Source organism: Pantherophis guttatus, chromosome 2 (assembly GCF_059756535.1).
Source record: "Pantherophis guttatus breed Tessera chromosome 2, ASM5975653v1, whole genome shotgun sequence".
Taxonomy (NCBI): domain Eukaryota; kingdom Metazoa; phylum Chordata; class Lepidosauria; order Squamata; family Colubridae; genus Pantherophis; species Pantherophis guttatus.
The window spans coordinates 256823083-256846720 of NC_142064.1; the positions used below are offsets into that span (position 1 = coordinate 256823083).

Below are 23638 nucleotides of genomic sequence, written 5' to 3' on the forward strand. Positions count from 1 at the left end.
TTTATTTCTCCTTTCAATTTTTCTACACACTCTTTGTCGCATAGTAGTTTTGCATTGAGCCTTCATCTCTGTTGTTTCTTTCTCTTTGTGGTTCTCCATTTTATTTCCAGGGGGTTGTGATCTGCCCAAATGTTTGGGCTAATTTCTGCTGTGTCTATTTCTAACCCCAACATCCTGGTGACCCAGACCATATCTATTCTCGACCATGACTGTTGCGGATTGGAATAGAATGTATACTGTCTTTTGCTTGGGTGTAAAGTTCGCCATATGTCAATTAAATTCATTTCGTCCACCAAATCGAAAAAAGCTTTTGGTAAAGTCACCCTTTTATTTTTGTTCATTTTATTACTTTTGTGATCATTGTCTGGGTCTACAATTCCATTGAAATCACCTATCATGCAAATTTCATTATATTCCATTTTCCCTAATTGTTCACAAAGCTTTTGGAAATATTCTCCTTGTTTTTTATTTGGGGCATAAATGCCCACAAGTAGTATTTTAGTGTTTTCTCTCGTAATTTCAACCATGAGGGTTCTTCCCTTTGTATCATTATATTTCAATTCTGCTTCAATTCCTTTTTTAACATAGATTACTACCCCTCTCTTTCTTTTTTCTGCTAATGAGGTAAATAGTTTACCATATTTTTTATACTCCAAACATTTACCCTCATCCTTTTTTATATGGACCTCCTGTAAGCAGATTATATCCATATTTTGTTTTGCTAGTTTTGTAAGTGTTAATTTCTTCTTTTTACTATCGTTTAATCCATTGACATTTACTGAGATTAATTTCAAATCATTCATTCTTGTTTTCCTTGCTCGGTCTTAGTTCTTCTTTAGTCTTACGGCTCTTACTGGTCTTGTTTTTTTTCCTTGGCTTCTTCTTCGATCTTCTTCTCCTCCGCGGTTCCTTCCTCTTCTAAATTTGTCGCCTCTATTTCCTCCTTACTGCTCTGTTCTTCTTCTGCACCCTTTAACTGATCAAGAAAGTCTTGTGCTGTGCTCAAGCTATCTATTTTTATTTTTCTCCCCTGCCAGGTGATTAACATCCCCTCTGGCAAGAGCCATCTAAATAATATATTTCTTTTGTTCAATTGCACAGCCAAAAATCTATAGTCCTTTCTCACCTCCCTCACTCTTCTTGGAATCTGTTTTAATATTATCACTTCTTTTCCTCTGTATGTTATTTGTCCGTCCCTCGCCATACTGTATAGGATGTCTTTTACTTTTTTTCTCGCGAACCTGATGTGGACTTCTCTGGGGAGCCTATTCCTCCTGGCATAATTTGTTTGGACTCTATAGACGTCGTCCAGTTCTCTGATGATCTCACGTTTATCTTGTTGGAGTACTTCTGCGATTAGTTCCGCCATCTTCTCTCCCAGATCCTCCTCTTTATCTTCTTCCACATTTTGGAAGTGCAGGTAGAACGACGCTCTATCCATCTCTAATTGTATTAACGAATGTTCTAATTCCTTGTTTTCCATCGTCAACGTCTGGTCTATGGTAAACAATTGGAGGGAGGAAATGTTTCTTATCTTTACAGATAACTTAGAAGTGGCTAGGATAGATTCAATACTACGGTGACAGAAATCAAAATTAGGACAATCTACAATCCTGATTTAGCATAATGAGTGAAACCGATCAGTATGTGAATTAAGATATATGGAAATTGCTTTGTTTTTCCAATGCTTTCTCAATATCAAAAGAGAGTGTAGAAGGCAGAGGATATGGCACTGAGAGACCATTGCCAAGACAAGGTCAGATAAAAGTAGTACTGACTTATATGATGTAGCTTTCCTAATTTGGAATACAGCGAAGGGCTGACTGACAAAAAGACAAAGACAAAGAAAGGATACATGCACAACAATATATTTATATATTTATAGGTAAAGGTTTAAGTGGGTATAGGTAAAGATTTCCCCTGTCAGTCATGACCAACCCAAGGGGCAGTGCTCATCTTTGATTCACAAATGAAGAGCCTTTATCTGAAGATGCTTCCATGGTCATGTGGCTGGCATGACTATGCACTGAAGGTGCATGAAACATTGTTACTTTCCCGCTGAAGTGGTACCTATTTATCTACCTGCATTTACATGCAAAATAAAATATAACACCAGCACACCAACCTATATAGTAACAAAAACACACATCATCATTAGCCATAGACTTTAATTTAATCTAAAACCATATCAGAACATCTCTGGTCATAGTTTATCTGGCCTGATTTCAGAAATTTTATTAATGTTATAATATGAATTCAGATTAGGACAATTGAAGGATATGATTATTTCAGATAGTTTGAGTTGTTTTAGCAACTTTACTACTCAATTATTATAATTCAAAATTCAAATGGAATGAAGAAAGATAAGCGACAAGACATGAAACATTACTTCAAAGTATGTGATTTCATGTTGCATGTAAACTGTACAAAAATAAACACCAACAAAAGGAGACTTAATGATTTTTTATCATGAGATGTTCTTTGGTGTTCATGTCAGGTCTCAGGATAATAATGTAGCATTTGGGGATAAAGATGCAGCCCAGTAAACCCAGGCCAGAGGCCAGGATGGAGAAGATCTGCACGGCTACCATGTATTTCCCCTTGGTGCTCAGATATGTGGGAACAAAGGAGATCCAAGCGCTACAAAAAACCAACATGCTGAAGGTGATCAGTTTGGCTTCATTAAAAGCCCCTGGAAGATTTCGAGCCAGAAATGCCACCAAGAAACAGATGGCAGCCAAAAAACCCATGTAGCCAAGAGCAGAGTAGAACATGGTGACAGAGCCTTCATTGCACTGCAGCAGGATGTGTTCTGGTTGGGAATGAAAATCAGAATCTGGGAATGGGGGAAAGACTCCCAGCCACATCATACAGAGGCCTACTTGAATACCAGAGCAGGATAAAACAATAGAGTTGGCCAGACTCTTCCCCAGCCATTTTCTCATGCTGCTACCTGGCTTGGTGGCCAGAAAGGCTACCACCACCATGACAGTCTTGGCCAGCAAGGAAGACACAGCAACTGAGAAAACAATACTGAAAATGGTTTGTCGGAGGAGACAGGTCATTTTCACGGGGCGACCGATGAATAGAAGGGAGGTCAAGAAAGAAAGCAGGAGTGAAACCAGGAGGATGTAGGTGAGTTCACAGTTGTTGGCTTTGACTATGGGAGTGTCTCGGTATTTCACGAAGATTCCCAGAATAAAGGTGGTGGTGAGGGACAAAGTGATGGCAAAGAAAGCCAGGATGAGTCCCAACAATTCTTGATAGGATAAGAAGCTTATATTTTTGGGGACACACTGATCTCGCTTCTTATTGGAATACTGGTCATCTGGACACTTTTCACAATGGGCTGCATCTGAGAAAAAAAATGGTTATCATGAATCTGTTTCTGCAGCTGTAGGAGCATGAAAACCACATCAGAAATCAATTACTTCATTTTCAAAGAATAATATAATATTTCTGCCCAGGGATATCCATGCGATACTACATTAGTTAACACTCTTTTTAAAGATGAATGAATGAAGATGAATGTGATTATCAGTTCTCAAATCTTCTTTCCTAAAACAAAGCAAGAAAGTAGCAACTCAGTAGAAATCAGCAAACTTCTATTATTTATTTTAATGCTCACATCATCATCCAAATTTGGCAATAGTGCCCAATCTTTGAAGTTCGTGGATGCCTTCAAGAAATTTAATGTTTTTTTTACTTCTTGATCAAATACCTCCCCCACACAAAAAAACAAGATAGAATATTCATTGTATCTTGAATTTTTTGGGTTATTTTTGGAGCCACCTACTGTACCTTCTTGCCCAGAGAATGTTCCTTCCATACACAGAGAACAGTCGTAGCAGCAAACTGGGGCTCCCTCTCTCACAAGCTTGGAATAACCTGGGGAGCAACTTTCTGTACATCTTGAATAAGGCACCATCTAAACATAAACAGAAAGATTAGTCAGGGTGATATACTGTATGAATTAGAAGGAATTACTGAAATCAAGTGGCTTCCAAAAGCTCAGGAGCACATTGAGTGAAATCAGTCAAAAAGTAGTGGCATGAACTGTAATTACTCTACTTGCAAGGGGCAAATGAAAGATCATTCTCTTTCTCTATCAATCTCTATTGTAGATCCCAAAACAGACTCACTGCCTTATTTTTTTCCCCAGAGGAAAGTAGTTCCATTACAAAAGGTGTTTCTCCTTAGGGCATGTATGAGAATGCTTACCGTATTTTTTGGACTATAAGACACACCCCAAAAGAGGGTGAAAATTTCAGTGCATCTTATACACCGAACGTAGCCAAAAATGCGAGGCAGGGAGGAAGCAATGGTCTTCGGCAATCCCTGCAGCCTGGAACAGCTGATTGGGGGTATTCTGGGAGACCAATCCACCCGCCAATCAGCATTTATGAGAATGCTTACCGTATTTTTCGGACTATAAGACACACCAAGATGTTGAAGAGGAAAACAAGAAAAAAAGTTTTTGTCCTCCCCAGACCCCTATGAGCACTCTGTAGGCCTCCCAAACCCCTGCGCATCCTGTTTTTGCAAAAAACAGGCCTGTTTTTCCCAAAAAAAGGATGCAAAGGGGGATTGGGAGGCCTGCAGAGTGCTCCTGGGGTCTGGGGCGGGCAAAAATGCAATGGTTGGGAGGGGTATCTTTTTTTTATTAAAAAGTTTTCTTATTTTAAACACATTAAAACAAACACAAAACAGACAACACTTATATACCTATCATTTTTCTGTTGTTAACAGCTCAATTAAGGTGATCCTTTCTTATTATTTACTTATATTCTAACTTTATCTTATTCTACTTAAATAATCTAATTTCCCTTATATCAACTACTCTTTCCTTTGATCATCAACACATTCAAGCAACATTATCACAGAAATAAACATTGAAATATTATTTCACTTCCCCCTATAAGAGGGTTGTCTTATACTCCAAAAAATACGGTATATATTTTTTCTCCATCTTTGCTTTCTCAGGAAACCTCCAACATCTAGATTTGTTGAGAGTCCCTATCTTTCTCTCCTACAAATGATCATGGTATCATCATACGTAAATGACTTTTTTAGCTGCCCTCATTTCCTTTGCCACATTCTTAGTGATATCTTTCTTTTATGCAATTCAGTGGGCTAAATCCTTCATATTCTGGATTTTTCTCCCAAAGGTGCTTTTTCAAAAGACAACTGATCTTTGTTTTCCCTTGAAGACTTTTCGCTTATCATTTCAGAAGATTCTTCAGTTCTGACTGAATGGTGGAATATGGAAGGATCCATATTCCATATAATCATTTGGTCATTAGCAGTCTTTCTGAAAGTTGTTGAGGCCACTTGGAGTTTATCTCTGCCCTCAGAGTCACGTGAATAGTGCAAATGATTGTGGTTACAACACTGTCTTTTCAGCAGTTCCAAATCTTTCCATCCTCCACTATTTAGTCAGAACTGAAGAAGTTTCTTGGATGAGAAGTGAAACATCTTCAAGGGAAAACAAAGTCCTGGTGCCTTTTGAAAAAGCAATTTGATAAAACTTGGATGACTGAGAATCTCCATAGACATTCTGGATTTTCTCTTACTGAGAACAAGATAATTTGATGTATTATAAATTATGGCAACATATTCAAGTTCAATAATGTAGATTGCAAATCCCACAATACAATGCAGCAGATTCCAGTGTGTGAGAGATTATTGTAAAACGTAAAATGATATCTAATGAATTAATGAGGCTTTATGTTCTCTTATTTGGAAGTTATCTCAATTGGCCTCAATAAGACTTATTTCTGAACAGAACAATTTCCACATCTGGAGATAAAAAGATGAGCAAAATCGAAGCAGCCTCAACTACTTTGTTAAATAAAGTTGGCCATTGGATGGCACTTTGGTTGACAGAAATCTTGACTTCCGCTTGCATTTCTACATTCCCAATTTTCACCCCTGCATCTGATTTGTTCAAAGCTGATGTCCACTGAATGATATCAAAGTCACCAACAGGAACTCCATTTTCATCAAAAGAAATCCCATCTCTGGAAATATTGTGATGATGGAAGTTTCTCAGGAACCTATGAAGCTGCAGAAACATAAAAAGAAAACATTCCAATTTTTGCCTTTATTCAATGTTTTCCTTGCTATTATTCTGGATTGGAGGTACTCTGAATAATTCAACCTCTTCAAATCACCATTACAGTCTGAAACAGATTGATTCAGCATTTCATGGGAAGCTTCTTTCAGCCATTCTCCAGGAATTTACAGCTCTTTTTCAAATATTTATAGAAGAGAAGAGAAGAGAAGAGAAGAGAAGAGAAGGGAAGGGAAGGGAAGGGAAGGGAAGGGAAGGGAAGGGAAGGGAAGGGAAGAGAAGGGAAGGGAAGGGAAGGGAAGAGAAGAGAAGAGAAGAGAAGAGAAGAGAAGAGAAGAGAAGAGAAGAGAAGAGAAGAGAAGAGAAGAGAAGAGAAGAGAATAACAGAGTTGAAAGTGACCTTGGAGGTCTTCTAGTCCATCCCCTGCTTAGGCAGAAACCCTACACCATTCCAGACAAATGGCTATCCAACATCTTCTCAAAAACTTCTAGGTTGCATCTCTCCTTGATTAGTTTCCACCCATTGTTTCTTGTCCTGCCCTGAGGTGCTTTGGAGAATAGCTTGACTCCCTCTTCTTTGTGGCAGCCCCTGAGATATTGGAACACTGCTATCATGTCTCTCCTAGTCCTTCTTTTCATTAAACTAGACATACCCAGTTCCTGCAACAGTTCTTCATATGTTTTAGCCTCCAGTCCTCTAAACATCTTTATTGCTCTTCTCTGCCGTTTTTCTAGAGTTGCAACATCTTTTTCACCTCGTGGGAACCAAAACTGGATGCAGTATTCCAAGTATGGCCTTACCAAGGAATTATAAAGTGTTATTAACACTTCGCGTGATCTCGATTCTATCCCTCTGTTTATGCAGCCTGCAACTGTGTTGGCTTTTTAGGCAGCTGCTGCACACTGCTGGCTCATATTTAAATGGTTGTCCACCAGGACTCCAAGATCCCCCTCACAGTTACTACTATTGAGAAAGGTACCATATATACTGTACCTGTGCACTTTGTTTTTCTTGCCTAAATGTAGAACCTTACTTTTTTCTCCATTGAATTTCATTTTGTTAGATAGCACCCAATGTTCAAGTCTGTCAGGATCCTTCTGTATCTTAAGCCTATCTTCCGGAGTGTTGGCTATTCCTGCCAGCTTGGTGTCATCTGCAAATTTGATGAGTTCCCCATCTATCCCCTCATCCAAGTTATTCATTATCTCACATTCTTGAAAACATGGAATGGATAACACCACCATCAGGTGGCTTTGTAACTGGATAACAAATTATATTCAACATGTAGTGCTCTGGGGAACCTCATCCACATGGAGGAGAGTAAGCACTGGGAACCTCAAGTTTCCATTTTAGGCCCAGCACCCTTCAATATCTTCAAAAAAGATCTAGGCGAGGGAATTGAAGGGGAACTCATCAAAAGATCTTGACAAATTGAACATGGGCCCCTATCTAACAAAATGAAATTCAAATTAGATAAAAGTAAGGTTTTATACTTAGGCAAGAAAAACCAACAGTATAGGTACAGACTACGTGAAATTTGGCTTAATGCCAGTAACTGTGAGTAGGATTTTGGAGTCCTAGTGGACAATCACTTAAAAATGAGCCAACAATGTGTGGCAGTAGACAAAAATGCCAATGCAATCCTAGGCTGTGTTAATAAAGGGATAAAATCAAGATCACATGAAGTTCTAATATTGCTTTACAAAGTCTTAGTAAGACCATATTTAGAATACTGCATCCAGTTCTGGTCAACACAATATAAAAAAGATATTGAAACACTGGAAAGACTGTAGAGATGAGCAAGAAAAATGATTAGGGGGCTGGAGGTTAAAACATACCAAGAACAGTTACAGCAGAGGTAAAATCCTACTGGTTCGGACCGGTTTGGGGGAACTGGTAGGGATGATTGGCATCAGTTCGCTGAACCAGTAGCAATCATCCCTGGTGGCCCACACATGCCCGCTCTCCTTCAAAATAACATATTGAAATATTGAATAATTAAATAATGGAGGGTTATAGTTGAGCATAAATATGTGTATTACTATTAGAACCATAAAGCCTATTAAATATAAAAGCCTGTTAAAACCATAAAAGCCTGTAAATTATAACAAATATAATTATTAATATTTTATTTGCAGTAAAAGGAATGACACTCAGAATACAGTGATTGGCATAAAAATAAAATATGGAAATATGGAATAACTAATAATGTAAGGTTATAATTCAACAAAATATGTGTACTTGTCAACTGTAGCAAATATGATGAATATTATTTTTTTTGTACCAAAATGTAAGTCACTCAGGTGCCACACTGTTCAGGCACTGATATGGTTGTAAAAAATGAAAAAATAAAATAAAAAAAACTTGAAAAAAAAACATTTAGAGATTGTTTAATGTTAGGGTTCCAAATAATAGGCCCATAGCAACCAAGACTCTAAGGCAAGCAGGTTCCCCAAATATCAGTTTTATTGGACATATCATATAGGCACAGGCTGGTGAAAACTGACTCTAAATGTTCCCAAAGTTTTCACCTAATTAAAGTAAAAGTTTTCCTCCTCTTGCCAAACAATAAGTCACATGGTCCAATCAAGGTATCATCTGGTTGCCTGGTGACTTTACTCATCCTCCCTCCAGCCATCAGTGGGAATATCTTTGGTTCCCAGGAGAAAGTATTTTGTTTTGGCTACAAACTCCAGCTATGTCTATTTCCCCCTCCCTCTCTACCTCTCAGACCCAATGTGGCAACACTGAAGCTTCCAACATGGCCTCAGTCAGGTCAGCTTCAGGGTTGACACTCACTCTCAAATACCACAAACTGGGCAACTGCTCTTTGGAATATCTCACCCCTTTCTACATCTAATTTAATATTGAGGAATTGGAAGGGGAGAATCAATGGAACCTCAAAGGAGAAGACTTACCTGCCATGCCTGTACAATCTGGGATGGTTGATGATATCCAACTTGCATTCTCCTCTTACTCCGTTGGGAGGAGGAGGCAGCACTGAGGACCCAGGCCACAATTTGAATTATTTGGGAAATACTGGAGGAATCCTGAGACAGGATTCTTGCAATCACATCATGGGTTGGCAATTCCCAATTCTCTTTTTCTCTGCATTTTTTCCAAACTTTCTTAGATAACACAGGACTTGAATAAGAACATTGAAACGCTTTCTTTCCATACAATAAGACCATGGATGCATAAGATTTGTCATAATACAGAGTCCTTCTCTTTGTCTGGATGTGGAAGGAAAACAAAGCATTTTTATTTTGGAGATCAACGAAGAAGTCAAAACTACCTACACTTAAAACTGTCAAAGTTGTTGCAATCCACACCCTTCCCACAATGGATCTATCAATCCTTTGTATTATTACTGCTAAGATTCCTGAGGCCTGAAAATCCAGTTGGAATACTATAATTTTTATTTGACTCTTGATAAGAGAACGGAACTGTTCCCTTTTTTCTTGCATGTGAGTTTCTCCAGCACTTGTCTGCACTTTTGCTTCTGGGACAGTTCCTGAGAGGACAATGCAAATCCCATTTTTTAGAGCAAGAACTTCAAAGCGTCTTTTGAATTTTTCTCCTTTTTCATTGTCCTGAGAAAGGAGGCCGATCCACGTCCATTGGAACTGCAGGAGCAGCTGGACAACAGCTGAGTAAGGAGGTTCTTGGTTTGGGGTCAAGCGATATGAAGAAGGAAAATGATGATTTTGCTCAGCCATCTGGTTGATGACATTATAGTTGATCTAAGATAAAAGAGAGCATAGGAAGTTAGCACCAAACCCCCTCCTAGGAAAATGAGATCTTTTAGGATATATTAAAAGGGAAGAACATTTCCCCTAAAAGGGAGGCAGAAACTATAATTTGTCTAGAAGAAGTGCATATTAAAAAGCAACATGAATAAATATTGGTAGAGCCAAAATTAGGGAAAATATTCCCTTCATTGCCACAATGTAAGAAAAGAGGAGTTGTTTTATATATTAGAGATACAATCCGAATGAAGTCATGTTAAAGATGAAATTACCCAAGTCATGGGTAATATATATTACACTTGTTCCCAAGGAGGACACCGACCCACAACAAATCAAGAATTATAGGCCTATTTCTCTGCTAAACTCAGACTACAAAATCTTTGCTTCAATATTGGCAGAAAGACTTAAAAGATATTTAAATAATTTTATACACTCTGATCAAAATGGGTTTCTGCCAAAAAGACAGGTTAAGGACAATATGAGAATAATTCTGGATACTTTGGAATATTACGAGGCACTTTCTGAAAAGCAAATGGCTTTGATATTTCTAGATGCTCAGAAAGCCTTCGATAATGTGAACTGGCGATTTATGTTATTACAGCTGGAACAGATGGGCCTTGGCAGAAAATTTATTCAAGCCATAGAAGCCATATACTACAAACAAACAGCAAAAGTAATGATAAATGGAGAATTGACAGAAATAAAAAAAGGTACGAGACAAGGTTGTCCACTGTCACCTTTATTGTTTGTATTAACATTAGAAGTGCTAAACAGAAATATTAGAGAAGATAAAGATATAAAGGGAATGAAGATCCAAAAGGAAGAATACAAATTGCAAGCATTTGCTGATAACCTAGTTTTTATTCTTGAAGATCCATTAGAATCAACAACTAAATTGATTGAGAAGATAGGAGAATATGGAAAAGTAGCTGGTTTGAAAATAAATAAAGACAAAACAAAGATTTTGACAAAAAATATGTTAATAAAACAAAAAGAAGAATTGGCGGAAGTATCGAAGATGACGGTCACAAATAAGTTTAAGCGCTTGGGGATATATCTGACAGCAAGATGTAGTTCACTTAAAGAGAATAACTATAATAAACTCAAGCAACAGATAGTGACAGATTTGGAATAGTGGGAAAATTTACAACTGTCATTGATAGGGAGAATATGAATGATTAAGATGAATATATAGCCTAGAATTCTATACTTGTTCCAGGCAATTCCAATCAAATTGGGGAAAGATTATTTTGAAGATTTGAATAAAATAATGATGAAATACATTTGGCAGGGTAAAAGCGAGGATAAAACTAAAATTGTTGCAAAATGCTAGAATGCGAGGAGGTTTTGGCTTGCCTAGTTGGGAACTATATTATCAAGCGACAAGTTTGATCAAGGAATGGATAATGTTAAAAATGGATAATGTTAAAAAATGTTAGATTATTGACTTTAGAAGGACATGATTTGTTATTGGGTTGGCGTGGCTTTTTATGGTACAAGGAAACATAAACACAGGGGTATTTTAGAAGACATTTTATACAAGATGCTTTGCTATTAAACTGGGAGAATGTAAAAAGATAACATTATTTAAAAATTCCAGTCTGGTTATCATCTATTGAAGCTTTCTCATATTTAATAATATTTAGAAAGGAACATAAAATGACAATGTCAACTGCATATAAAGAAAATTTGTATAAGATGTTTTAGAGGTGGCATTTACCCCCAACGAGAATAGTCAGAATGTTCAAGAATAAATTTGAAAAATATTGGAAATGTCATCAGATACCGGGCTCATATTACCATATGTGGTGGACGTGTGTAGAAGCTAAGAGATACTGGACTAAAATCCATACATGGGTGGAAAAAATGACACAAAAACACATAGATTTTAAACCAGATATTTTTTTATTGGGGATTGTACCTGAAATATACAATAGAGAATTGAGATATTTGATTGTGCATGAATTAACAGCGGCTAGAATTCTGTTTGCTAAAAATTGGAAAAATGAGAAAATCTCAATGCAAGAAGAAGTTATTGAGAAAATAATGGAATGTGCAGAAATGAGTAAATTGATATTTGAAATTAAAGAACAAGAAGATAAACAATACTATAAGATATGGGACTTATTTTATCAATGGTTAGATAAAAAGATATGGAAATGAAATATGGTAGAGATCTTTCTAATACAAGTAATGTAGAATTATATAAAATATAATATAAAGATGTACTATTATTGGAATGATGTAAGAGGAAAAAATGAATGGTATAATACAAATTAACTCAAACTTTGAATAGGGTGAAGATGCACAAAAGACTTGTAACCAACCGACACACTGTTCGTATTTGTAATTGAAGATGGTTTTTTATTTTTTTTTTAATATTTGTTTTAAAAAAAAAATTTTTTTTCAAAAAAAGAAAGAAAGATAAATAATAAAGCTCAAATTCAAAAGCCCGGAGAGGGCATAAAACTCAGTCATTCACAGCATCTCTTCCCTTTTTTTCTTCACCCAACATCATCAAGGCATATGATCCTGTCCACCATTAATACCATCTTTCCAAGCAACTTCCTTGAATCCAGCATCTTTCCCCCCACCTTGGAACTGAACCCAGAAGGATATTTCTTCCAACAGTAGTTTGTGCCAGTTTTAATGTTAAAAGTCAGATGGTAAATCTAAGGGCCTTTCCACACTGCTGAGAGATGTTTCAAACGATAACTGCATGAATTTTGTTGGTTCTCTGGATGTTCTGTCCTGTTGTCTTGTATGCTGCCTTTGAAACCAGGGAGCTCTGAATTATCTGTGGGCGATGTTCATTGGTGGTCCTCATAGAGCACACCCTTCTGGTCACCTTATAGCTCTGTAGGTCACCCATCCACTCAGTCAATTAGTCAATCAGAATAGAGCTGGAAAGTCTTCTAGTCCAACCACCTGCTCAACCAGGAGACCCTAGTCCAGAGGTATCAAACTCAAGGCCCGAGGGCTGGATCTGGCCTGCAGGGTGCTTAGATCTGTCCTGTGTGGCCGCCCTTGAAATAGCAAAGGACCAGCCCACAGTGCCTCTGCCAGTGAAAATGGAGTTAGAGAGGGCCGGGCATGGCCTCCTGAGCTCTGTTTTGGCAAGCAGAGGGTTGCAGGAGGCTTCCCAGCCAAAAATAGAGCTTGTGAGGGCCATGCATGCCCCCTCCGAGCTCTGTTTAAGCTGACAGAGGGTTGCAGGAGGCCATCCCAGATGAAAACAGAGCTTGGGAGCCCATTTTCGCTGGCAGAGCATTCAGGCCACCACAGGTGCCCCTGACACAAGTGACGTCATGCTGCCCATTCCCACCTTGGCCATGCCTCCGCCCGAAGTCAGACACAACCTGGATGTGGCCCTCAATGAAATCGAGTGACACCGCAGCCCTAGTCCAACCCCCTGCTCAAGCAGCAGACCCAAGACCTTTTTACACAAGTGACTGTCCAGTCTCTTCTTATTAAACCCCAGTGATGAAACACCCACCACTTCTGAAGGCAATCTGTTCCAATGATTAATTGTCCTCAAAGCCTTAATTCCAGGTTGCTTCTCTCCTTGATTAGCTTCCATCCATTGCTTCTTGTCCTCCATCTAGTGCTTTGGAAAATAAATTAATATCCTCCTCTTTATGGCAGCCTCACAAATACTAGAATACTGCTATGCACTCATGGAATAGCTTTTTAAACTGACAAACATATTAATTTCTCATAGATTATAACTGCTTATTTGATTGTTTCATATGTTGGGCTTGAAATATTGTTATATCCCCCCTCAAGAATTGTTTAATATTGGTATATTATTTCATTGTCTTTATTCATATAATTGATTTCAAATAACTCTATATAAACTCTTTAATTGGCTGGATTTCTTTCAGACATTTGAAATGCAGAAGTCAGTTTAATAACTTCCTTTAAAAAAAAAAACAACCAAATCAACTGACATTTTGCCAAGCTACAGTTCAAAATAGGAAAGAATATTATGACATACTTTCTTCTGTGCTGTACACTAATTGTTGTTGTTAGTTGTGAAGTCATGTCTGACCCATCGTGACCCCATGGACAATGCTTCTCCAGGCCTTCCTGTCCTCTACCATCCTCTGTAGTCCATTTAAGCTCATGCCTACTGCTTCAGTGATTTGATCCAACCACCTCATTCTCTGTCGTCTCTTTCTTCTTCCTAACCCAGCATTAGTCTTTCCTCCAGTGAGTCCTTCCTTCTCATTAGGTGGCTAAAGTATTTGAGTTTCATCTTCAGGATATGGCCTTCTAAAGAGCAGTCAGGGTTGATCTCCTCTAGGACAGTGGTCACCAACTGGTGGTCCGTGGACCACTGGTGGACCACAAGAAAATTTTGGTGGTCCTCAGAAAAATTATTTGCAGTTTTTATATTGCACTAAATCAGGGGGTCCCCAAACTACGGCCACTGGGTCGGATATGTGCAATGAATGTTTGCGTTGCTGCAGAGACAACTGGGGTCTCTTCTGGGGTCATCTTGTGTGGGTCAGAGGAGGGAAGAAATTTTGACTTGGGGTCTGTTTCAACCTCCTGGTGCGGGGCTTTGGGCAAAGGCTGGAGGGAAGTGCGGCTGGTAGCGAAGAGCCAGACGGCCTTTTTGCATTGAGACTGCATCATGGCCTGGAATTGGCTGACCATCTCAGCCTGCTGAGCCTCCAGGTGCTGGCAACTGGCCTTGTACTCCCGCAGGTCTTGCCTCTGCTTGAAAAGCCTATGCTCATAGTCCTCAGTGAGGTGCTTCTGCTGAACCTCTAGGACTAACCGGTTGATCACCTTGCAGTCCAAGGGACTTGCAGGAGTCTTTTCCCACTACTATAGTTCAAAGGGCTCAGTTCTTTGGTGCTCAGCCTTTTTTATGTACACTATTTTTTATATATACACTAGAGAAAGTATGTAAAAGCTGCTTTCTGGAGGTGCCTTCTACTTATCTTGACCCATTCATTGTTTTTTCATATCTTTCTTTTGAATTTTTTACTTCAGTCTCAAGATTATAAAAAAATAAGGAATTCCTCACTGTGAGAGTTATTAAGAGTTGGAACAGCCTGCCTCCTGGAGCTCCACTGCTCGTTATTTTCAAGGAAAACTTAGACAGCAATTTGTCTGTAGTGGTCTGACCATTCCTCCTCTGTGTAAGGAGTTGGACTTTTTATTCTATGATTCTATGGGAAAAAACCTCTTTTGCGTTGGTCACTAAATTTTCAAAGTGTTTAAAAGTCACTGATTCAACCCTCATACATTCTTTGATAAAGTCTTACTTTTCAAATGTCATAATTTTCAAAATTCCCAATGGTCACACCCAGACTTTTTCTACTACCAGAGGCCTGCTGGCCACAGGGCCCGAAGCCAAAGGATAGATAGATAGATAGATAGATAGATAGATAGATAGATAGATAGATAGATAGATAGATAGATACAGTGGTGGACTGCAACTGATTTAACAACTGGTTATGTGAGCACACATTTTGCATTCGTGTACAGCGCTCAAAATACACCAATATCAAGCTCTATAGCTTACCTTCTAGGGAAGCCCCGGTAAGTAAAACAGCTGAGGGGTGGAAATCCACCATGCCACGCAAATCAGCTGGGCAGAAATATAGGACAGGATAGGGTGGGGGCGGGTAGGTGGGCAGGGACAACTGATCGCCGGAACCACCGGTTTGCTAGAACTGGTCCAAACCAGAAGCAGCCCATCACTTTATGTAAAGACACATATACTTTGTGAATGAACAATTCTTTCAAATCTTCTAATATTTACTCTCTGACTTTCAATTTATTTGGAGAAATATATACAAGTGCTGCTTTCTAGGCAAATATGAACAATTTACAACACGGAATTAGTTTCATTTGGCTTTATACCTGTGGAATTTTATAGATGCTCAGGACATTGGAAATATGATCAAAGAGTTCAGAATCCATCTCTTCAAGAATCGCCAGCAGGTTCTTTTGTCTTCCACATCTGTAGTTTGGGATGTTCTCCTGTCCTGTAGACAGCACATCCAGCATGGCCTCATATGTCATTCTTGCACTGAAAAAGTTCTCATAGATGTTGTAGCCCAGGGTGATGTTGGGTAAGAGCCTTGAATTCTGGTTGACTTCATGAACAGCCAACAAGAAGGGCAGAATGTTGTAGAAGGTGCTTTCACTGCAACGTAAGAATTTTCATCATCTTTTTTTGCTCTATAACAACGATTTATGTGATCAACTTAAAAGCAATTGCATTCTTTTTGCCGATGATGTAAAATTATTCAATTCTACAGATAATGCTGTTTTGCAAAGTGATCATGATTATGAGTCTGAATGGTCAACTTTCTTTTTTTTTTATTGAAAAAGTTTTACAATTACATTTTCTCCCCATTTCCCCCCCCAACCTTAATCCCCTTACCCTCCCTAACCCCCCCTAACCCTCCCCAACCCCCCCCTAACCCACCCCTCCCCCCCGGACTTCCACAGAATATAATCCAAATCAAAATCCTCTTTTTATAAAACTTGAACCCCACCAACCCCAATATAATTTTTCATCTTCACAAAATTCAAATATTTCTATCTTTATATAACACTTTCAGTTAAAAGTTATCTGATACTTCCTAGTTTGATATTTGTTCTGCACATAATCTATCCACTTTTTCCACTCCCATTCATAAGTCTCTTGTGAGTGATCTTTTAGATATCCTGAAATCTTTGCCATCTCTGCAAAACTGGCCATCTTCAAAGTCCATTCCTCAATAGTGGGCACAGCTTCATTTTTCCAATATTGACCTATCAGTAATCTTGCTGCTGTTATCATATACAATATCAACTTTGTTTCACCCAGTGTAAAACCCTTAACTATACCCAATAAAAACAATTGTGGAAAACTGAATTTTTTTCTTCAAAACATTCTGCATAACCCACCAAATTTTTATCCAAAAAGCCTTCACTTTCTTACAAGTCCACCAAATATGATAATATGTAGCATCTAAGCAATCACATCTCCAACACTTTGGTTGAACATTAGGGTACATACACGACAATTTCTTAGGATCTAAATGCCATCTATAAAACATTTTATAAAAATTTTCCCTCAAATTCTGCGACTGTGTAAATTTAACATTCTGAACCCAAATTTTTTCCCATGTTTCCAACATCACTGGTTCTGCAAAATTTTGTGCCCACTTAATCATGCAATCTTTAACCAGTTCAGTTTCTGAGTCCCTTTCTAACAAAACATTATAAAGCCTTTTAATATGCATTGGACCTTTCTCTTTTATATGTCTAACCAATTCCTCCTCATGCATCATTATACCAGTTTTTTGGTCCTCTTTCCACCTCAGTTGAAGTTGATTATACTGTAACCAGGTTAGATTAATCCCTTCTTCCAACAGTGTCTCTAATGTCTTCAGTTGCCATCTGCCCGCATCTGTAAAAAGAACTTCTTTATATAAACCCCCCCCGAGTGACATTATATTTGTATTCCACATAATATGACCAAGATCCAGCCATAGCGGTATTTTGTAATCCCATTTGAATCGGTGCTTCTTCCAAACTCTCATCAAGGAGTCTCTAAGTATATGGCTTTTAAATACTTTATCCACTTTGTTTTCATAGAATAAGTAAGCGTGCCAACCAAATTCAAGATCAAAGCTTTCTATATTCAATATTCCAGTCTTCTTCCTTCCAAACCAATCACTCGCTTGAGTCAAGGCTGCTGCTTCATAATATAATTGTAGGTTTGGAAGTTTAAGACCTCCCCTTTCTGGAACATCTTGCATAATTTTCAATTTCACTCTCGGTTTTTTCTCATTCCAGACAAACTTATTCAATCCACTTTGCCATTCTTTCAATTGTTTATCACTTTTAAGCACCGGAATCATTTGAAACAAAAAAAGAAATCTTGGCAAATGTTCATCTTAACTGCTGCTATTCTTCCAAGCAAAGACAGCTGCAGTTTTTTCCAAGTCTCCATATCTTTCTGTACATCTTGCCACAACACTTCATAATTATTTTGAAACAATTTCATATTTGATTCTGCAACCTGAACTCCTAGATATTTAACCTTTGGTACAATCTCAAAACCTGCCCTCCTTTCAAGTTCGTATTTTCGATCTTGTGTCATATTTTTAACTATCATCTTAGTCTTTTTCTGGTTGAGTCTAAATCCTGATACTGTACCATAGTCTTTTATAATGTCTTTCATCTGGATTATTGATTCCATCGGCTGTGTTAGGGTAACAACCAGATCATCTGCAAATGCCCTTATTCTGTAGTCCTCTTGCCTTATCACCAAACCTTTCAAGGTACTCGAGTCCCGTATTGTATTTAACAAGACCTCTAGTGTTAAAATAAATAACAATGGGGATAACGGACAACCTTGTCTTGTTCCTTTCTCAATGTTAAAATCTGTTGTCAAACTTCCATTAATAATAATCTGTGTCTTTTGTTCTTGATAAATTGCTGAAGCCATCTGTAATTGATCCCCAAAGTCCATCTTTTTTAAAGTCTTTAATAGAAAATTCCAGTCCACTCTATCAAAGGCCTTCTCTGCATCCAAGAAAACCAGCACTGCAGGGATCTGTTTGTTCTTCTCAAGATATTCCAGTAAATCTATAACTTGCCTTACATTGTCCTTCATATATCTACCTTCTATAAATCCCGCTTGATCATCATGAATCACCTCTTGGATAACTGGCATCAATCTGTTGGCTAATACTTTTGCGTATATTTTATAGTCATTATTCAGAAGAGATATTGGTCTAAAATTCTCAGGTTTTTTAGGATCTGATTGCTCTTTTGGTATCAAAGAAATATAAGCTGTTTTCCATGATGGGGGTATTTTACCCCCTTGTTGTATGTTACAAAATAAATCTCTAAGATGTTCAACCATTTCTGCTTGCAAAGTTTTGTAATACACCGCAGTTAAACCATCCGTTCCAGGAGCTTTAGCTGTTTTCAGTTATTTAATTGCTACAATAATCTCCTCAACTGTTATAGGATAATTCATTCTCTCCTTTTGTTGGTTGGTAATTTTTGTAACTCTTTTGTTTTCTAAATGGTCAACTTTTGATTAATAAATGCTCTGTCTTACATATTGGTAAACATAATCAGAATGTCAAGTATGAGATAGGTGGCATTGATCTAGTAGATGACCCTCACCTTGTTAAGAACCTAGGAGTATTTATCTCTGATGATCTATCCTCCAAAGCTCACTGTAACAGCAATGCTAAAAAAGCATTAAATGTTGTAAGGTTAATTTGATGAAGCTTTTATTTCTGGAAACATTGTATTGCTCATTAGACCTTATGAAACTTATGCTAGACCAATCTTAGAGTATTATTCAACTGTTTGGATTCCCCACCATATATCTGACATCAGTACAATTGAGAGGGTTCACAAGTATTTCACAAGAAAAGTCTTGCACTCTTTTGTACACAATAGATTTCCCTATGCTACTAGGCTCTAAATTCTCGGTTTGGATAACTTGGAGCAGTGTCGCTTGCGTTCAGGCCTAGGTATTGAATACAAAATTATATGTAATAATGTCTTACATGTAAATGACCTTTTCTGTTTTAATCGCAATAATATGTGTGCAAACAACTGCTTTAAACACCATGTAAATTGTCGAAGTCTGGAATGCCCTACCTGATTCAGTTGTCTTAGCTACAAATTTCCACAGTTTCAGTCACAAGTTGAGTTTAATGGAACTTACATTATATTTAAGTGGTCAGTAGAGGGAGTGTGCGTAAGTGCACTAATGTGTCTATCGTCCAGAGGTAAAATTCAGCAGGTTCTGACAGATTCTGGAGAACCAGTAGTGAAAATTTTGAGTAGTTTGGAGAACTGGCAAATACCACCTCTGGCTGGCCCCAAAGTGGGGTGGTAATGGGGATTTTGCAGCATCATTTCCCTGCCTTGCCCACCAAGCCACACCCACCAAGCCACACCCACAGAACTGGTAGTAAAAAAAATTGAATTTCACAACTCCTATCGTCCCTGTCATTGAATTTATATTCTCTTATTCGTGTTCTCATTTTTCTTTGACAAATTTCAATAAAGAAAGAAATAAATCTTCAGTTTGGATTTTCATGAAAGCATGTCATATTTACTGTAGCTTTATATCTATATAGTGCAATGCCAAAAAGATAATCAACTTCTCTTTATTCATGTCAGGGATCTGACAGATGCCCTAATTAAATCATGAGCCTTGAGCCAAGCTTCAAAAGAAATCCAGTTAGTTATTAGGAGCTTCATGTAGGCACTTTCCCAAGTGAAGCCAATTCTGACCCCATGTAAATAATGCCCCAACCATGACCTTGTTTTACTCCTCCCTGTATGGTGTGTCATCAATCACATTCGCCAACAGAGCAATTTTGCGGGTTGTAGAGATTACTCCCCTCCGGCCGCTGTGGTAACCCTGGGATACAGTCTTGAGAGATATAATTCTAGAATGTGCACCTGTCTGGCTGCTGTGCTGTTTTGTCGGTTTCCCATCCCACTTGCCTATGGCAACTCGAGAGCAGGCCAGGGATGCTTTGCAAGTTGATATTTCAATTAAATTATTCAATTTATTTGAATTTTGCAAGTGATAGACAATTTTGAAATTTCTCTGAGAAGAACAGTCCCATTGACACCACTAGGAGCTTCTTGCCAAAAAAAAAATATCAGAGAGAGATAGCAAGCTTGTTATGTCAGGATCAAAGGAATGCTATCAAAATCACCAGAACTTATTCTGCCTTTTTCTCCACATTATGACTTGGAGGAAAAAAAATGAGGAAAATTATTCTTATAGTTCAGGAGCCAGGTAAGGAAAATGGTTACAATAGCAAGAAACCTCCACACCTTCTTCTACTCAAAAAGAAAGTGTGAAGGTTTCTTACTATTATAACTGTTTCAATCTGCGTAGAATAAACTTTTTGCAAAACCAAAGCATTTATTTTATCCGGTTACCTATTTATAAAGCTAATATATCACTCATATCAATTCTAAACAATCCATAAAATGTAATTAAAATCATACCAGTCAGGTGTGAACTAAATCATATCCCTGATGAATATACAGTAAAGGTGACAAATAGATTTAAGGAATTAGATCTGATAGACAGAGTGCCTGAAGAACTATGGACGGATGTTCGCAACATTTTATAACAAATAACAACTAAAAACATCCCAAAGAAAAAGAAAGGCAAGAAAGCAAAATGGCTAAATAAGTTAAATGAATAAATAAGTTGCTGACTCCACAGTACCAAGGTAATCATTTTGAAAGCAGGCAGAACCCCAAACAGGCAAGATTCATCATGGGACAGTGTTGGCAGTGCCCAGTGTTGAGGCTGACACTTGTGGAAGAATTTAAAAAGAAACTTTGCAAATTCAGGTTTTCCAAAATCATCAGGTTCCCCAAGAGCCTTTTCTCTAAAGCAAATTGGGATGAGCAATAATGACTTGCCTTTCTCAAGGTGAGGAATAGGGGAAAGGAAATCATTCCTAGAAAAGACATTGGAGGTATGTGGTTGGAGAAGATGACACAGAAACATATCAGTTTAAAACCTGAACTATTCCTCTTGGGGATTCTAGCAGAAGTTTATAGTAAAGAAAATGTATACTTGATTATTCATGTAATAATTGCAGCTAGAATTGTATTTGCACAAAATTGGAAAAGTGAAGAGATCCCTACGGATGAAAATATGATTAAGAAAATATTAGAATGTGCAGAAATGAATAGAATAGAATAGAATAGAATAGAATAGAATAGAATAGAATAGAATAGAATAGAATTCTTTAGTGGCCAAGTGTGATTGGACACACAAGGACTTTGTCTTGCTACATATGCTCTCATAAAAGAAAAAATACATAGATACATAGATTAACACTTGCAATTAAAGGAAAGGAAGAATCTGATTATTATAATATTCTATCAATGGTTAGAGAATAAATATAAAAGCAATGTATTATAAAGGCAAATAAGTTAAGAAGGGAAATGTTATAAGACTAGGTATGTTAAATATTAGTAGTAATATAAGAATAAATACAAATAATGGATATGGTGGTAAATTTTAATTGTCATGACACAAAAACGTGTACTCAGACAACATGCTGTTTACTGAAAGAGGGAATGTTTGTATTAAAATAAAATAAAGAAAAAACATTGGAGCAAGTAAAATCAATCACCAGAATCCTTGGATGAGTTGACAATTACCTTTTCAGTTGATGGGTTGGAGGCTTGGAGAATGAAAATGGGTACAACGGAACTACGAGTGCAGACATTATTCCCGTAATCCAGTAGTCTCCTGGCTTGTAGTAATGGAACCACTCATTTTCTTCTACTATCACCTTAAATGGACATTTCATCAGCGTACTGACACAGGGAATTTGAGACAGAAACTGAAGCAGAAAAAGCTGTATATGCAGCAGCAGCAACATTTGACATACAGTATACTGCAGGAGATCCTTCCTAGAGTTCTTTCTTCAGCACAGAGCTAAATCTCAAAGATCACAAAAAGACCACAACTATAGTGAAGAAGGTCCAGTTTGCCCCCAGATTTGGAAGAGCTATCTGCAATTTCAGACTGCTACAATATTTGCCCAGCTTTACCCCAAACTCTGATCTCATCACAGGAGGCTGTTACAAATCAGATTATCACATGCTGTCTATCCCATTTTTTGTTACATAGATTAGCAACTAATTGTGGTGGTGGAAATCCCATGAACCTTGTTCAAAGGAGAATAAATAAGCATGATTTTGATAATTAGAAGGGGAATTGGGAACGAGCCTTGGCCATAAAAGTGTGCCGTTGGAGAAAAGAGTTTTCTTTTATTCAGGAGAATAATCCTAATTTGAGAGTCGAGAAAGGAACAATTCAGGGAAGTTTGATTGTTTTTTAGTCTCCAAACTTATTCTAGAGATTGTAAAGTTTTAAATGTGGAAAAACAGTTCAACACTCTTGAACTAGGCAGTGGGCCATTATAATTCCTTCTTATTTTGTCTGGTGTGGTTGAGGCCATCTTCTTCAGTGAAGGTTAGATACTCCAGAATGAGTTAATCATGAGTTGACTCTATAAACTGCTTAGAGAGGGCTGTAAAGCACTATGAAGCGGTATATAAGTCTAAGTGCTATTGCTATTGGAGCCCCCTGTTAAATGTCTTGTATCTTTCAAAATGTAGAAGAGACTATCAGTCTTAATGTTTACAAAGAAGATCAAGTCAAAATTCCCTGGGGCATTAATCTAAAACAATGGCCTATTATTGACTTCTTCATGATAGCAATAGCAATAGCAGACTTATATAACACTTCACAGTGCCTTGTATATATAAAGCACTGTATGCTACTGTATGTACAGTATATGGAAATGGAAATGGATATGGACATGGATAAAAAACAGGAACCAATTTTAATTCTCATAAGCACATCTTATGAGATGTGCTTATGATGTCAGAGCATGTCTACATGATCCCCCCCATCACTCAGAGCTGTACATATTTTTCTTTTGACTGAAGACTGTTAAAAATAATAATTTGTCTCATTAATTTATTCAAAGCGATGGAGAAAAAAAATTAAAATTGCTCCAAAGTTCATGTTGAAATTTGATCTATTCTGAATATATAGACTGTTATCTGTCTCTCTGTTTTTCTCTTTCTCAATATCTCCTATCTATCTATCTATCTATCTATCTATCTATCTATCTATCTATCTCATTTATCTATCTTTGAGTAATCTTACATTATCCAGCCAGAAGAGATCAATCAAATATATATTTTAAATTAACTAGTTTTTTTAAAAAATTCACAACATCACCCCAGAAAATAAAATATAACAGCCGCACA

The 23638-nt window shown here is 37.5% G+C and overlaps 1 protein-coding gene across 1 annotated transcript in view; it reads right to left on the bottom strand.

Moving 5' to 3' along the window:
* Positions 1-1852: 1852 nt before the first annotated feature.
* The window catches only part of LOC132711821 (vomeronasal type-2 receptor 26-like), a 30328-nt gene continuing 8542 nt past the window's right edge, over positions 1853-23638 (bottom strand). The window contains exons 3-4 of the mRNA XM_087885189.1: positions 5875-6064; positions 1853-3355 (exon numbers count right to left, since the gene is read on the bottom strand). Coding sequence (XP_087741315.1) covers positions 2454-3355; positions 5875-6064 — 1092 coding nt within the window. The 3' untranslated portion in view covers positions 1853-2453. The remainder of the gene's footprint in view (positions 3356-5874; positions 6065-23638) is intronic.